The 19112-nt window shown below is 33.7% G+C and overlaps 1 protein-coding gene across 1 annotated transcript in view; it reads left to right on the top strand.

The window, feature by feature from the left end:
- The window catches only part of LOC149773656 (uncharacterized), a 208564-nt gene that overhangs the window by 120640 nt on the left and 68812 nt on the right, over positions 1–19112 (top strand). The window contains exons 37-39 of the mRNA XM_089946245.1: positions 7565–7741; positions 10086–10207; positions 12020–13171. Coding sequence (XP_089802371.1) covers positions 7565–7741; positions 10086–10207; positions 12020–13171 — 1451 coding nt within the window. The remainder of the gene's footprint in view (positions 1–7564; positions 7742–10085; positions 10208–12019; positions 13172–19112) is intronic.

Genomic DNA, 19112 nt, shown 5'->3' on the forward strand with positions numbered 1-19112 from the left:
AATACCAAGCATACTAAAAACAACCATAATGGTAAAACAACCACAGTGCTATACATACTAAAAACAAACACAATACTAAACATACTAAAAACAACCACAATGCTATACATACTCAAGACAACCACAATGCTAAACGTACTGAAAACAACCACAATGCTATACATTATAAAAACAACCACAATGCCATGCATACTACAAACAACCACTATGCTATACATACTACAAACAACCACAATGCTATACATACTTAAAACACCCACAATGCTATAGATACTAAAAACAACCATAATACTAAACATACTAAAAACAACCACAGTGCTATACATATTCAAAACAACCACAATGCTAAACATACTGAAAGCAACCACAATGCCAAGCATGCTAAAAACAACCATAATGGTATACATGCTAAAAACAACCACAATGCTATACATACTAAAAACAACCACAATATTAAACATACTAAAAACAACCACAATGCTATACATACTCAAAACAACCACAATGCTAAACATACTGAAAGCAAAAACAATGAAACATACTAAAAAAACAACCGCAATGATATACATACTAAAAACAACCACATACTAAAAGCAAGCACAGTACCAAACACACTAAAAACAACCACAATGTTAAACATACCAAAAACAACCACAATGCTATACATACTAAAAACAACTACAATGCTAAACATACTAAAAGCAACCACAATGCTAAACATGCTAAAAACAACCATAATGCTAAACATACTGAAAGCAAAAACAATGAAACGTACTAAAAAACAACCGCAATGATATACATACTAAAAACAACCACATACTAAAAGCAACCACAATGCCAAACACACTAAAAACAACCACAATGTTAAACATACCAAAAACAACCACAATGCTATACATACCAAAAACAACCACAATGCTATACATACTAAAAACAACCACAATGCTAAACATACTAAAAGCAACCACAATGCTAAACATGCTAAAAAACAACAACAATGCTATACATAACTAAAAACAACCACAGTGCTAAACATATTGATAATAATCACAATCATAAATATCCTAAAAATACTGAAATCATGAATGTTTAGGAATGTTCAGTTTTAACCTATGTCAAATTCGTGTTTACTGCACAGTTCAATATGATTGTTATTGTTATGAAGTCACAGTTCAAATATAATATGATTGTTATTTCTTATAAAATCACAGTTCAAATATAATATGATTGTTATTGTTATAAAATCACAGTTCAAATATGTGATTATTTCTTATAAAATCACAGTTCAAATATAACGTGATTGTTATTGTTATAAAATCACACTTCAGATATGATTGTTATTGTTATTAAATCACAGTTTAAATATAATATAATTGCTATTATTATAAAATCAAAGTTAAGATATAATTTTGTTATTTGTTATAAAATCACAGTTCAAATATAATATGATTGTTATTGTTATAAAATCACAGTTCAAATATAATATGGTTGTTATTGTTATAAAATCACAGTTCAAATATAATATGATTGTTATTGTTATAAAATTACAGTTCAAATATAATGTGATTGTTATTGTTGCTCGGATCATACTTAGAGTACCACGATCAGAGCACACCTCCCTGCTGCTCTGTACCCTACACTGGCTATCCATTCGATCCAGAATCAAATGCCAAAATTTGTTCTCTGTGCTGTGTTTCACTGTCGGACTCTAGTCCAACATACCTATCCGACCTCATCCATGTGTACACACCAGCAAGATACTTATGCTCCTCTTCTGACAATCGTATACTCATTATTCCCATTATGAAAACAAAGTCATATGGACAGCATTCTTTTGCATACCATGGCCCAGCAACGTGGAATGAATTGCCCACTGAACTTAGACACAAAGACACAGTGATCACATTCAAGAGGGCCCTCAAAACTCACTTATTTCGACTGCAAGAACAAACTTAAAGACTGAATAATGTTTCCTACTTTAACTATTCTCAGCATGTTTTTTAATGTTTTCTAATTTCATGGTGTTTGTTTTTGTAATCATAGCATTATATGTTTTTTTATCTTATAGGTGTTGTCTAATGTTGTAAAGCGCTTAGAGCTTCTAAAGATTAGGCACTATACAAAGTCCTCATTATTATTATCATTATTGTTATATAATATGATTGTTATTGTTATAAAATCATTGTTATCTAAGTGGTTTTTTATGCCATGAACTCAGGGAGAGATTTTATGCAAGATGACATGTGACTTAAGTCTTTTAACAAGGATGAACAATAAACAATTGGTTTCATTTTAATCTACACAATAACTTGGCTATAGGGAAATCATAAACAGTCAATAAAATACGTGCAGCTGTTGGGAAATCAAAGTAAACAAAATGTGTGCAGAGTTACTGACATTCTGGGTTGTGTAAATAATCAGTTACAAGATCCATGCATCAACTTACTCCTTCCCTTGAACTTTAGTTGGTGGTTCTTTAATTCCCACACACCAGTTTTCCATTTGGATACCTTAGCTTACAGTGGGAATGACAAAGCAATCCGTTATACACACAGAACAAAAGTCTTTTAACATCTCACAGCAGTTGGGTGCACAACATCATGGCTGTGGGCTCTATGTGGGATGTAGTATCTATGGCAGTCTTTCAACATGTGGAACACGGTGTATCTTCTGCCATCCGGAATGCCACACAACATGTGGGAGAGTCCATTAACAGTATCTTAAGTTGAGCTGACAGCATACTATGAACAGTGTCAACACAGCAACTATGAACTTAAAACTAGTGGAATAGATGCAGTGCTCTTAACCTCCACCTTTGATAAGATCGTCATAGGACCAAGCTACTCTCACAACCTTTAAAATCTAACCTGCTCTTAAATGGTCAGGTTGACTAAATCTGCAGACAAGTTAGCAAGGAGACCAATTTCCCTCCCTGACAGTCTCAGCTACAGCAGAAGTATTTTCAAGGCAATCAACAAGAAGATCACAGGGCACCAGTAAGATACGTACAACTGGGAATCAGTCTCAATGAATCCAGAACTGTTGAAAACCACAGTTCTCCCAAACAAAAGTAGAACACATAACATGGCATGTCATGCAAAAAACCACAATGTTTTACTCCCAAGCCCCTGACATGGTTGTGTTTCCAAAAACACAATTTTCAGTAATCTCGAAAAAAAGACAAAAACACCTTACCATTTCAGTATATGCCTGTTATATGTAGCAACTATAAACGGTAAATAGTCCTGACTGGAGCTGAGGTAAAACTATCCTTGGAGCAGTTTAAATAGCTATTACAAGGCAAAGAGTTCAGGTAAATCGAAGAGATGCTAGATGTGTGTAAGTCTGTTGGAAAACAAAAGTTATTATCAGTCATTGCTTTGAATGAGAATGTTTAAACAATCTGTATTAAAAATTATTAAAAAATAGTTTCATCTCAAGAATGTTATGTAAATTACAATCCTAAGAGGGTCACACTCCATTGGCTTTGCAGAATGATGGAAGGAGGTATGACCCCCAAGCCTTCTGTGCTGCCATCCATACAAATTGTGATTTCTGAAGGTTTAACTGCAAAGGTGTACCTGATGTGAGCTGCATGAGGTTGTTTCATCTTCTGGGATTGAACCTCATGTTTGCGCAAATTGTGAGAAGTTGGTATAGTGAGCAAAGTCTCGGCCTCCATTTTGACAACTGAATCACTCAATGGGTGCATAAATATGCAACAGAGGAGGTCTGCTACAACACTGAGTAAACCCAGCAGGTGAAGGAATTCATGGGGAGGTAGATCGTCCAATGTAAGCATGGAAGCCACCATTGTACTGATTTTCAATGCTTGTTCCTGAGAGAGACATGTTCTATTTACTGAATGTTGAACTGCATACCTAGATCAACAAAATGTTAAGATGTTACAAGGTCAGAATTGTCCTTGTTGACAAGGAAACCAAGGTTGACAAGGAGAGTAACAGAGGATATCATGTCTTGTTCCAAGATATAACTTACCTGATATTTCTGTAGAATGTAGTCCAGGTAGTTGATGTTGCCACCGCACAGGTGGTCTTGACATGGTCCACTTCTTAATTGAGTGAAACCCCAGGGACTCATGATGAGTCCAACTGGGAGTGCCCTATTTGTAAGTGAATCACAAGAACTTCCTGTAAGCCACTTGAATGGGGACATGAAGATATACAGCCTTCAAGTCTGTACTGATTGTTTAGTCTCCACAAGACAGCATTTACAGCCTGTCAGGGTGTTTTCATCCTAAACCCAGGGGCTTGAATGAATTGATTGAGTGCAGTTAGGTTGATGACAGGGCAAAGAGTGCTGCATTTGTAACTGAGGGAACCCTGGACAATGGAGGTGCGCTGAAGGTGATGCTAAGTCCCTTGTAACCACTAGATTGGTCATACTAAGTGGGGCTGTCCACTGAGTATGTACACATCGGTGGGTAACCTAAATGCATATGCTTGCATGTTGGGGGGGGTCTACTGATAATACACATATGCACAGGAAATGGGGGGGGTTTGAAACCTCGATAATAATTTGTCTAATATGTAATCAGTTGGTGTTTGAAGTTTAGCAGACACTAGACAGACTGTTTAAAGTTATGCAGCTTATTTCTTTGATGCAGCCAGACATTCAATGTTGGTGGACTATCAGTTGTATTAAACATGTTAATGTTATTAATTCTTTATGGTTTCTGCGTGGATTAAATATAAGCCTTTCTATAGAATCCATGGGGGGGGGCATCAAGCTTAAACACGCAGGTTGGGGTGTGTAAAAAAGTATGCATGTGTACAGGGAGGGGTCAAGCTTTGCTAGATTTTTGTATATGTACGAAATGGATGGCCCCTAAATCCCTTGAAAATGCTAGATTGGTCCATAAGTCATCATAGCATATCCTGTCCCATTCAGCAGCAAAAACTTGGAGCCTTCCCCCTTCCAGGATTTGTGATAAGGGCAGCTGGAAGATAATTCAATTTGAGATGGATGCTCTCTCATGGAGAAACACTGGCAAAAATGACTACCCTGTCTCTGATTTTTATTGTACTGCCATATTCTCAGTCATTGTTTGGAAGGATCTGAGACTCAAACAGTGTGTTTTGAGGACCCAGAGGTGGTCAGTTCTGGTGACCAAGAAAGGCAGCATTGTCCAACCGAGAATAAGCCAACTTTTCATATAAGTCTTTAGAAAATGATTGGAAATTAAAATCTGAATAAAAAAATTAACTTGTCTTTGTTGAAGCATTTTATACACTACAAAGAAAAAATAGTTGGTAGACTTTGTATTGTCAAATAACATCACCATACACACATAATCACAACTACACTGACATTAACAATAACTTTAATCCTTTAAAATCCATTGGCTTATTTAGATACAGACATTTTTAATCTGAATAATACAGTAGGGAGTTTGAAGCTAATGCAAGTGTCATTAGTGTTCATCACTACACTCACTACACTTACTAGAGACTGGATGGTCCTGGTCTTCAAAGTTCTCTGCTGGATTCTCAGAACCATAACATTAACATTGTCCAAACTGTATCTAACGCAGTTGGATCATGAAATATGCTTTATCAACAAAATTAAACTTTGCAAACACAAGTATGTGGCAGTGCCACGCTTAATATTCTCTTTCAATCAATCTATTTCATCGTTATAATCATCCTGAAAAGCATGGGTCTATTAATAGTATTATAAGATCACAGAGATAACGAATAATAATAATAAAAGAGAAATAATGTGAATGTTCAATTTGGCATGTCAAATATGTTACATACAGGTAGGTGGTGCTCCTCTTTCTACTGACAACATACAATCAGGAATGATGCATGCTGATGTCACTTGCAGTATGTGAATAATTAAATGCCCCCCGTCATTTTGCTGGAATGTTTCACAAAGCAAAACTCCATCAACCATGAGTTCTGAAATTTATTTTCACTGTGCTTTGCTGATTGCTCTTTGCTTCCGAATCACCATAAAACATGAATAACACTATTCCAACTACAGAAATAATCATGATTTGCATTTTATATGTGGAGTAAAATCCAACTGGAAAGAAATGTTGTTTACAAACTTGCCAATAATCATTAACGGCTTATATAGTCTCATTCAAGGCAGTGATGTGTACTAACTATTCAACACATATCTATCAATCTATCATCTCTTTGATTTACCTTTAACTTAAAATGAATCGGGTTGTTCCACATTGTGAACTTTACCTATGCAAATTAGCATAAATGGCTCCCCAACAGCAGTCTTCAAAGAACTTAACACATAACCCTAGGTACTGTCAGCCAGTTAATTAATATGAGAAATGGTTATACCTGACCTTCTTGCTTTTTATTTGCCTCAATGACAATTTGCTGTATAAACTGCCCCAAAGATTGATTCATATACAGGACTCATGTACCATTTACACATGGTATGTATTATGGGCATATATTGAAGTGATGGTTCTTCTTCTGTTAGGTTGTTATGTTTTGAAGATTACTGAAAATTGTGACTTGAAACACTACCATGTCAGGGGGTTTAGGATTAATAAGTATGTTTTTCGTGTGACACATCATGTTATGGCAGCTGTGCTTTAGCACTTGTCACTCTGTCAGAAATATATAATATCTTTAGAGCGGCCCCATAACTAAAATGTTATAGCCTGTGAGGGCTGTATTTGCAGGGAAGTATTAGTTCTCTAAATGTGTTATGATCGTGTAAGTATTATTGAAGAAACATATTTTAGGAAGAAAAATTAGTTTCCTCCTTTTTAGTAAAGAGTACGTCTATTATGTATATTGAATGATTAATGATAAATCTTGTAGAAAATAGATGATAACACATACCCAGCCAGTTTATGATCAAACTGGTTCCAGCATTTTTGATGTTAATGCTTTTATTTGGTGCATAAATTATGCACCTACTAAATACACATGAAAGAATATTCATAATACCTGTCTCACCTCTGTCTGCGGCGGTTCGAGTCTAAGATTCAGCCAATGTGGGTATGTGAGAAAGCTTGCCAGTAGCTTCTCGAGGGTCGGTGGTTCTTTCCCGGGGTTTTCCTGGGTTCTTCCTCCACCATTAATACTGGCCGCCATGTATAGCCTATCGTGTGCTGAAAAATGGCGTTAAACCCCACAACAACAACAACAACAACAACAATCATAATACCTGATTCACCATGTACATACATTTTGCTGGGGCACCTGAGAAAGACTTTAAATTGTTAGGCTCAAATTCTTCCTTTGTTCTTGAAGTTTGCATACAGTGAACCATTGTTTGTTATGATAGTATTAAAGTAAAAAATCATTAGCTCTGTAATCTAATTAAGAGTAATTTACTATCTTAACCAGACCATGAAACTTTGCAAGCTCTTTCAAATGGTGTTTCCTATTTTTGTTTCTCTAATAAGGACCCTTATATATTGTCATGACACCTTTAATAAACCAGTGCAACACAATGCACCTCAGCATGTGTGTGTGTGTGTTGCATGATCCTTAAACGTGTCAAAATATCCAGCTTTTGAAAAGCGAAATACTCGCTATGTTCCTTTTACTTCTGCTTGTAGTGTGCCTGTACAGAAATATCACCTACAGGAATTGGGACAAGGTACCCAGCCTAACAGACAGGTGCTCTGACTGTGTATGTCAACAGGGCTCAGTCAAGTGCACAAGAAAAACCTGTCCTGAGCTCAGATGTAGTCATGCAGTTTATGTCCCAGGATCATGTTGTCCTGAGTGTACAGGTAGGATGTCAAATGTATTCTAATAAATACATAATTTTTTTTTGTAGTGTAAACATGCAAGACTGTTTTATCATCATAATTATGATGACCACTGTTAGTGAGACTCATAGGTAAACTTCATAGTAACAGTGGTTGGAGTCCATAAAATAACATTGTGATATAACTGGCATCAATTCAGTAACATAATTTAAAGAAAAGCATTAATTCCTTTGTTAGTGATCCAGAAAAGCAGTGCAACTGAACAGCCAGTGTAACACATGGTCAGACAGCCAGAGCCCTGATTTGTTGAAATGAATAGTGGATCTTAGCATAAGAAACTTGGATTGCTACTGACAACTTAAACTTTCTGCATGCACTTTCAAGGTCACAGAATAACCGGTTGTCTATCTTGCTTGCTTTGCTCTTAGTTCAGGTAAATTTGATTGCTCTTTAACATCATGAGTTTGTGTCACAGTACTCTGACATTCATGTTGTATTTTCTGGTTAGTGATAACTTGCATGAAAAAAGGGCATAATATTTTGAGAAAATAAATATATAGGTGCATTTAGAATAAAAATATTTGTCGTGCTTAAGTCAAGAGTTTTATACCTAAAATAGCTAATAAATAACAAAACATATTTGGATTAATTTTGTGCAGCATTAATTCAGCTTAACATTTGTGACTGATCCATTTATAGATATTAAATGCGCTTTAGTCACAGCTGGAAAATGGGACTAGTCTAATCTGATTCAAGCATTTCTGTTGGTTGGGCAAAGATGATTTGTTACATATAATTCAGTGTTTATTGCCACATTACTTGATTTGGACAAGTCACTTTCCTAATGTCAGTACAGATATTGTTTTGTACACATTACAGGATCATGGTTTGTTGAAAGTCATAGTGATAATTTTACAACTCACAAAATACAAAAATGGGGGGGATGAAGATTACCATATATACTTGTTTATGAGCCCAGCTGCAAGCATTGACACAGATGTTCCATGGTATTATGTGATGGTAGATCTTGGTCTGTGTAGTTTGTAGTTGAACTCAATTTATAAGTGAATACATACTGAACCACAAGCTCAGTGAGCAAATTATCATTTTGAAAATATGGTCAAGAAAGTATGTTCATAACAGTCTGAGAGCTACAGGTTCTTGTACTTTATTTTATTATTGCTTACTGTTTGTAATCTTTTTTGATGTTATGAGTGTTACAGTCTAGATATATGATCGAAAAATTCATGTGACCATTGTTACAACTCTATGGTCCCAAAAGAAAAGAACAAAACTAATTAGTTTAGCAAAATTCTTCAAACTTATTTCCATAGAATGCAGAGTGAAAATTTAAATGGAACTTTCATTATTGTGAATTAAATCCCAAATAGACCTAAAAGTTTTATATCAAGTCCAAAAGTATAAAGTGTTCCAAATGAATCCCAATGGCATTCTGAATGAATTCTATTCTTGAATTTGCTGATGTACAAGTAGTCTGGAATGTGCTGATGTGATATCAGTCTTGCTGTATCACATTGATGTAATCCATTGAATTCACAATAATCTGAAACTAGTGATTTTAGTCCTAAAGTCAATAAACACTTTGAAATTCCAATGAATAATTTAAATAAATCAATCCTCTTCATTTATAACTGAACACAACTAAAAGACTGATTTTACTAGACAGCTGTTAAAATAGAAATAAATAATTCAATTGATCACTATCTCTATATAAAACCTTAGGAGACATTATCATGATGAGGGTCAAAAGTTCATTTTCAGAACATTCTGAGTTGTAAACAAGGTCAGGTCTTTTACTTAAATTTTAGTAAAGAACATGACAAACATAAGGTAGACCAGATTTTTTCATTGGGAAAACCAATGTCCTAAATTGAGATCTAAGTAAACATGTCTTAAAGTTTAGTCTACACTCATGGAAAAAAGTTAGCTATGTAATATGTTTACAAAATGACCCTTTCAATTTACAATCATAGACAAAAATTAAACACAATCACCATGTTATATCCAGATTCACTTTTTGATGTTTAATTAATGAAGTATGATATAGTGTGGTTCCCTCTATACTTATATAATAAAACAAGTTTCATTTGCTTTGATACTTTTCTCTATTTCAACTTCCATGTTTTAGTAAATTTAAGCTTTACATTGGCATGCATTCTTGATCTACACAAATTTAATAAACTTTACATGGACATGAATTCTTGATCCACATAAATTTAATAAACTTTACATGGACATGAATTCTTGATCCACACAAATTTAATTAACAAGTGTTGCAATTAATGAAGGGATTTATGTTTCGTGGAATTTATTGTTTAATGCCTTGTATTTGGTTACTTTTCAGACTGCACCTTTCAAGGTCTCTTGTACAGAAATGGACAGTCATTTGTTGATCCTACTAATACCTGTCACACCTGTCGGTGTAGAGATGGAAATGTCCTATGTCAGGTCATTGATTGCCCTCAGGTACAGATCATGAATTGATATCTATCATTTATCCCATTTGCTATGAATACTATTTTTGCCAGTCCTGGAAAAGGGTTGTGGTGCTTGACAGTCTTCTACATCACTTACCGAATTAAAGTGACATTTTTATTTGCTATTACTGCAGAGTTTTATACCTGATATTCAATATTTCATTTCTGAAGCAGAACTTTGTCATTTTAGTACTGTTCTCATGCAAGACACCATAATTTGCAGAACACTTTGGAAACAAATGGTGAGGTATAAGTGTCACTTTCTCAGCAATAGGAACAATGACAGGAACAATGACAGGAACAATGACAGGGACAATGATAGGAACAATGACAGGGACAATGACAGGAACATCAACATCACTAAGATTTATCTGGTGTCTTTGTTAAATTGTTTGGATATCGTTATGAGATGCAGAGGGTGAATATGATGTACATATTGATATGCATTCATATACTACCATATTGGAAATCATTTTGGTTTAGATTCTGCTATATCAGCATTTTAAACTCTAATTGAGCATTAGTTCCACTGGTTATAATACTGTCTTTTATTTATTCTAAAACATTGCAGAGTATTTAGAAATGTTTGTTTTAGTAATGGCTGAAACCTCTGTATCACTGTACAGTTCACAAGTCATTTTTCATGTAAGATTTGCAACGTGTGTGCTCCTTATCTAAAATCCTTGATTTATGCTAGTCACTTGAAAGAATGTGATGTTATTTAAATATAGCTAATCAAATATATTAGGTGATGTAACTAGCTTGAGTAAGAATTATGATCTGTGGACTATGAAAATATATCTAATGTTGGGTAAGAATTATGATCTGTGGGCAATAACAATGTATCAAATGTTGGGTAAACATTATGATCTGTGGGCTCAGACAATTTATCAAATGTTGGGTAAGAATTATGATCTGTGGGCTATGACAGTATATCAGATGTTGGGTTAGAAAGATGATCTGTGGGCTATGACAATATATAAAATGTTGGATCAGAAATATGATATGTGGGCTATGAAAAATATCAAATGTTGGGTAAGAATTATGATGTGACCTATAACAATATATCATATGTTGGGTAAAAATATGATCTGTGGGCTATGACAGTATATCAAATGTTGGGTGAGACTTATGACCTGTGGGCTATGACAGTATATCAAATGTTGGGGAAGAATTATGATCTGTGAGATATGACAATATATCAAATGTTGGGTAAGAATTATAATCTGTGGGCTATGACAATATATTACATTTGGGTAGGCTAAGACAGTGGATCAAATGTTGGGTAAGAATTATGAACTGTGGGCTATTACACTATATCAAATGATGGGTGAGAATTATGATCTGTGGGATATGACAATTTATCTGACAGATGGATTCTACTTTGATAACATGGTATATTTATGTTTCTAATTTGATAGCATGGTATATTTTAAATGTTCCTACCCTTAATTATCCAACAGTATGTATTTCTGTGGGGTTTTTCATTGATGAGAGATGAAAACAACTATGGGAATGATGATGAGAGATGAAAATAACAATGGGAATGATAAAGGAATGTAATGGAATATATTCTCTTCACTTTAATCCTACTTTTTCTTATATATTACATTTAAACACTGCCATGAACATATTAATTTTAACAGATAATTTGAATCCTTACCAGTTTATTTAGCACCAGCAGGTTCTTTGGACAATGTTGATGGTTTGTACATGAAAAATTAGACTAAATTTTTTGTTTTTAAATATTTTGTATTTGTTAATAACTTCCTAGTGAAAAGAGACATTTATTTTATTGCAGGTGAGTTGTCAGCATCCAGAGTCATCGACAGGCTGCTGTCCTGTGTGTGATGACTGCCAGTATTATGACAGAAGATACAGAAATGGAGAAAGATTCATTGACGAAAGAAATCCCTGCAAAACCTGTACTTGCCAAAAGGGTAACATCATCTGTAGTGAAACTCCATGTGCTCCTGCCAAATGTGTAAATCCAACCAGGGGACACTGTTGTTTGGAATGTGGCGACTGTGAGATACAGGGTAGGAAGTACAGAAATGACCAAGTATTCCCAGACATTAGTAATGAATGCAATGAATGTACATGCAGGGGCGGTACAGTGAGCTGCTCAGCCAGACAGTGTCCAGCAGTATGGTGCCAGCACCCCAGCCAAGGGAAGTGTTGTCCAGAATGTAGAGACTGTCTTTACAATGGTCAGCTGATTCAGAATGGTCAAACCATTTCAAACCGATTGAACATATGTGAGGAATGTTTCTGCAGAAATGGCAATGTACAATGTAGGCCAAAGATTTGTCCAAATATTAGATGCACCAATCCTGTTCAAGGTCAGTGTTGTCCTGAGTGCACCAGTTGTGAGCTGAATGGTGTCAGGTATGCTAATGGGGAGGTTTTTGAAGACAGAATTGATCCATGCAATCAGTGTCGGTGTATTTATGGTAATGTAGAATGTGTTTCTAAGCCATGTCCTCCCGTAAATTGCAGTAACCCTGTCCGAGACAGATGCTGTATGGCATGCACAAACTGTACATATAGTGGTATTCCATACAGTAATGGTCAGAAGTTCACTGACCCAAATAATGAATGCAGAACTTGCCAGTGTGTGAGTGGAAATGTTCACTGTGAAAAAGAACCGTGCCCTCAGATATCTTGTTCCAGTCCAATTCGAGGGCGATGTTGTTACACTTGTACAGACTGCCTGCATCGTAATCAACATTATCAAGAAGGACAACGATTTGATGAAGATTGTAAGGAGTGTGTATGTCGAGGTGGGAATGTCCAGTGTGTGCCAAAGGTTTGCAATCCTGTGTTGTGCAAGAATCCTGCAAGAGAAGGCTGCTGTCCTTTGTGTAACAACTGTGTGTTCGAAGGCAGATTGATGAGAAATGGAGATATTCTTCCTGATAAGGTTGACCCATGCAGTGAGTGCACCTGTCAGGTATGTCTTAAAATTTAGATAGACCAGTGGTATTATACTTCATATGAATGTTTTTAATCCTTTGTTTGAGCTTTTTTCTGACATATGCAACAGTAAATGGTTAGCCATTTGTTTTCTCATGGTTCTTGTATTGTCTGCACCTGAAAATTTTAATAAATCCCTGTTGAGGTGTTTTACATATTTATTTTGTATTGTTTGTTAGCTTTTCTGTATGATTATATATTATGTCTATCTATATTTTGTACTTGACCTTTGTCCAAAAGCTGGTTAATGGTTTACCTGACCAGTCACATTTATTTTGTAAACAACATACATAATACTTATCTAATAGTTCTCTCTGATTGTGGATTAAATATTCAGATCATCATTAATTGTAAACAAGTTTACATCAATCTGATCAAGTTGTGTTAAAGATACATTCTTGATTCTCACCTTTTGAAACTTCGAGAATGGCAAGTTTGCATTGAAGTTGAGCAAATAGTTTCAGATAATGGTAATTGTGACCTAGGTCAACTAGAGGGGTATATAATATTGTTTACCTAAAATTACTCATTCTTGCTTTAATATCTGATGCAGAATCAGTCATGTTGTTTTGTTTGGTTGTTGATTTGGATGGATATTTTTATTCAAATTATTATTCACAGGAATTATAAAGTGCTCAATAATATTCCTCCAAGGAATATTAAGACTAAAACCATAATAAAAGCTTTGATAACTTTGTTTACTCAGTTTGGTCTTCCAAAATATGTCCAATCTGATCATGGGTAAAATTTTATGCCTAGAATTTTCCAGCAAGTTATGCATGAATTAGGCATCCAACAATTTAAGTTTTCTGCATATTACCCAGAAAGCCAAGGGGTTTTAGAAAGATTTCATATAACGTTGAAAAATATGATTTGGTCATATTGTTTGATACTGGAAAAGATTGGGATGAAGGTGTTAATATACTGTTGTTTGCTGTTAGGGAATTAGTTCAAGAATCATTAGGGATTAGTCCTTTTAAACTAGTTTTTGGACATACTGTCCATGGACCATTGTAGTTAATAAAAGAGAAACTTCTTTCAACTGAAGAGTCAAACATTAATCTTCTGTACTATGTCTCTGATTTCATGTATAAGTTGTCAGAAGCTTATGAAGTTGCAAGAGCTAATCTTCACTCTAATCAGGCAAACATGAAATTAAGGTATGGCAAAAATACAAAGGAAAGGAGTTTTCAGCTTGGTAATAGAGTTCTGGCTCTCTTGTCCATATCTCAGAATCCTCTTCAGGCTATGTTCTATAGTCCTTACACAGTTCTATGGTCCTTACACAGCAACTAACTTAAATTAATATTACATCATTAACACTCCTGGGAGGCAAAAACAAAAACAACTTTGCCTTGTAAATATAATAAAGGAATATGCTGATAGAGATAGCTCTGTTAATCATGCATTCAGTTTAGTTGTACCTATCCCACACTGTGACGATTTAAGCGATGTAATGGAATCTGAATGTAGTAACTTTAGTGTATAATTTTCAGAATTCAGAAATATTTAATAATCTGGACCAGAAACCTTCACATCTGCAGCTGCAAATAAAGTGTAAACTTAAACAGCTATTACTTGCATATGGGCACTTGTTTCCAGATGTTCCAACATGAACAAATGCAGGATGAACCCTTTTAAACAGGAATGTTAGAGAAATGAAATTCAGTATTTGCTGGAGAATGATTTCACAGAACCAAGTAAATGTGACTGGAGTTCAATATGTATTCATGTGCCAAAACCAGATAATCCTTTCCGTGGAAATTGAACAGTGTGACGAAAATAAATTCATTTCAGTTGCAAAGAATCAATGACTGCATTGACAAAATTGGAAATGCAAACATGTCAACAAGTTGACCTTTTGAAAGGATTCTGGAAATTTTAACTCATGGAAAGGGTGATGGAAATTTCAGCATTCATAACTCTAGATGGACTTTTTCATGGTAAAATAATGGCATTTGGGATGAAAGGTTTGCCTTGTACTTTCCAGCATTTATTGAACATGATTACAACTGGTCAAGAAAACAATGATGCATATATCAATGATGTCATCATTTACTGTAATATCATTTATTTTCGTTGGGCTCAATTTTCATGGTTTTGTAAAAGAAAAAGAAGGCATTTTTGTGGGTACTTAAATTCGTGGTTTTGCCTGTCAAAGTTTGCATATTAGTAGGTATTTAATTTCATGGTTTAACCTCTACAAATACAAAAGTAAAGAATACAAAAGAATAAAATTGTGCTTGTGGTGGTTATTTAATACTTCAAGCAATACTACCACCTGTATGAGCATAAATCAAAGACCTGGCAAGTTCAATACTTAAATTGTGTTTTGGACCAAATTAATAACATCAGTCAAAGCTGATGCATCCAACAACACTAAAACAATACTTCTATCTCTATGAGCACAAACAAAACACCTGTCAAGATGAATCATTTTCGTCATGTTTTCATTCGAGTGCTCAACATCAAAGGAAGTCGATGCAGCCAACAACACTAGGCCAATTAAAGAAAAATTAAAGTCGCACTCCCACGAGTGATATGCTATACAGGTCATGGATGCCATTAAGGAAAAAGATGATCAGTGCACAGCATTAGTAAACATTGCAACCTCTTTAATGAAGCCAGTTCATGCTGAATGAATAATTGCAGCTCACACAGCAGTGAGTGAAACATAGGAACAAATTATCAGTGGTTTTGAGAAAGCTGGACTTGTTTAATTCAGCAGTTTGGGGATTATTTACCTGAGAAGCATTTGTGAGTACCATGAGACTTGATTGACATGATGTTGATACAGTGGCTTTGTCCAAAACTCTGTGAGGTGTGAGCTTTAATACTCTGCTGTAATTAGTGTATATACATAGTGTTTCATTAATAATAGTATTTCAAGAAATAGTTATAGCATTTTACAGGATTGTTTTTCTTTTGGATTCAAAATGCATGGATAAAATGAAATGTGCTTTCAGAAGGATTTAAATGTTTCAACAACAGTTGTACTTGAATGAAGAATTGATTTAAAGTATTAAATTTAATTTTCATAAACTGTTATTTTGTATAATTTTTTTTCTTTTATTTTTGGTATAACTATTGTTTGAATACTGAATTCCTTGTGCTTTTTCTCTATTTTCTCTCTAACTTTACTTACCTCACATATCGATTTAAGGCAGTGAGTGTAAAATTATATCTATTGGTTACCCTATTGAATGTGTGCATTGAAACAGTATAAAATGATTTATAATTCTTGTTTCAAAAGGTTAAAATAAAAAATAAAACAAAAACATGTGAAAGCTAATATTTAATTACCAGATTACAGTATTGACCTTGATTTATCAAATACTAGTAGCTGTGTTAATCTATATGAATGAAACATTGTACGAAAACAGGAGGTGGGGTCATCATCCTACCTGGCTCATTTTTCATTGGGGTTTTAAATTCGAGGTTCGGGGCAACAACAAAAACCATGAAAATGGGTCCCCCACAAAAAAATGATGATACTACAGTACAACAACACCTATTAACATCACATGGAGAGCGTTCAGAAATTCTTTCATAGACTCACTGATGCAAATTTGACAATTAATTTATCCAAAAGTGAGTTCTGCTATGCTTGTATGCTTGTGTAACATTTCTAGGACATATTGTGGGACTTGGTCAAGTTAAACCGTTAGAAGTTAAGGCTAAATCTGAATTCCTTGTGCCTATCATTAAAAAGTAGCTGATGCGATATTTGGGTATAGCTGGATATTATTGGAAATTTTGCAAATTTCAGTCAATCATTTAAAATGTATGTTAATGCTAGTGATGTTGGGGTTGGTGAAGTATTGATTCAAGAAGACAAAAAGGTGTAGATAATACAGTATGCAATTTTTCTAAAAAATTAAACAAGCAGCAGAGAAATTATTCCACAATTGAGAAGGAATGTTTGATTTTGATTTTGGCATTGAAACACTCTGAAATGTATAGTAGTTAAGCTCTTCCTTCAATTATTGTATTATTGTATTTAGTAATCACAACTCCTTTACTTTCATTGGCAAGATAAAAAAAAAATCAGAGATTATTAAAGTAGAGTCTGATGTTGCAGGAAAATAATATCAGGCACATTGATGGAAGAGATAATCTAATTGCAGATGCACTTTCACATGTATAGAAATATTTTTTACCTTCATGTATATTTTGTGTCATTCATTTGACTTTATCTTATATAATTTATAATCACATGTATAGTGGACTAATATTTAAAAGAAATCTTTATTGTATAAATCTTTTTTTTCATTATGGGTGTGTGTGTGTGTGTGCTATGTATATTTCATTTTTATTATTTATGGGCTTTTCTTAATGATTATATGTTATATACATCTGAATTTTGTACTTGACCTTGCCCAAAATCAAGTTCATGTTGTACTCGGCCAGTGACATTTATTTTGTAAACAACGTAACACATAGCTAATATTACTCTTTGAGTGTGGATTCAGATCATTGATAACAGTAATCTTGTTTATAGTCTTGATTCTGACCTAGAAACTTCTAGAATGGCAATTTCTGTTAAGTGATAGAGTATTTTCATAAAATGGTAATTGCATCCTAGTTCAAGTAGAAGGATATATAATCTTCTTTACCTAAAAATTACTCATTCTTGTCTTAGCATCTTGAAGCAGAATCAATCTTATTGTTGTGTTCAATTTTTCATTTTGGTGGATTTAATTATTCAAATTATTATTCACTGGAATTACACAGTGTTCAGTAATATTCTTGGAGAGAAACATTAATTTGGAATTATAGTAAATTGAGACAAGGACATTTTTTGGGATTATACTTATAAAATTAACCAATCCCAATATCTGAGCTATATATATATATATATATATATATATATATATATATATATATATATATATATATATATATATATATATATATATATATATATATATATATATATATATATATATATATATATATATATATATATATATATATATATATATACATACACATCTATATATATATACACATATATATATATATATATATATATATATATATATATATATATATATATATATATGTATGTATATGTATGTATGCATGCATGCATGTATGTATATATATATGATATAATATAATATAATTATATATATATATATATATATATATATATATATATATATATATATATATATAATGTATTCTTTATTTTTGATACATCACAAGCTGTATAAATATTTCATTAAAAGGAAAAAAAGGCTTGCCACGTTTCCTTTTAACAAAAATTTTACACAGTTTGTGGTATATCAAAGATACAGCATAGATGATATATATATATATATATATATAATTTATATCACATAAAAATACACATACATTTCCAATGCAGTTAAGATTAACTGCAAGCAATTGTGTATTTATGGACTGCATGGAATGAATGCACTCTGCACAACCGTTTCCAGTGTGGCTGCTACAAAATGTAGTTCTTCACCATTTGCAAGTAATTGCAATCAACTTTGCAAATTGATAAGTTGTTTCTTTGATTTTCTGAACTTGTGTTTTCATTCGTATTGATTAAATAAATATAAGACACACTTATGATTTAAACATGAAAGATGGTTTAAATGAAGAAAGCAGAGCACTACAAAAACAGCATGGTTGAGTACTTGAATAATGAACATGCTGCATATTGAAACGAGTCAGAAACATAAACAAAGTGGAATGAGGAACCAGCAACCAGTAATTCAAAATTAAAATTTATTTACAGTTTAGCTAAGTCTTTATTATGATTTAGTTAACATCGCTACCAACCATACAGTTGTTTCTATTCTGCATTTCTTTCTTTCACCTTTCCATTGGTTTGTAAGATTTTGCCATCATTCATAGGTCCAGAGAGAGAGAGAGAGAGATAGAGAGACTGGTAAAACATCCTG

The sequence above is a fragment of the Sinohyriopsis cumingii genome, unplaced genomic scaffold (genome assembly GCF_028554795.1).
Source record: "Sinohyriopsis cumingii isolate HCF-2022 unplaced genomic scaffold, ASM2855479v2 utg000622l, whole genome shotgun sequence".
Taxonomy (NCBI): Eukaryota; Metazoa; Mollusca; class Bivalvia; order Unionida; family Unionidae; genus Sinohyriopsis; species Sinohyriopsis cumingii.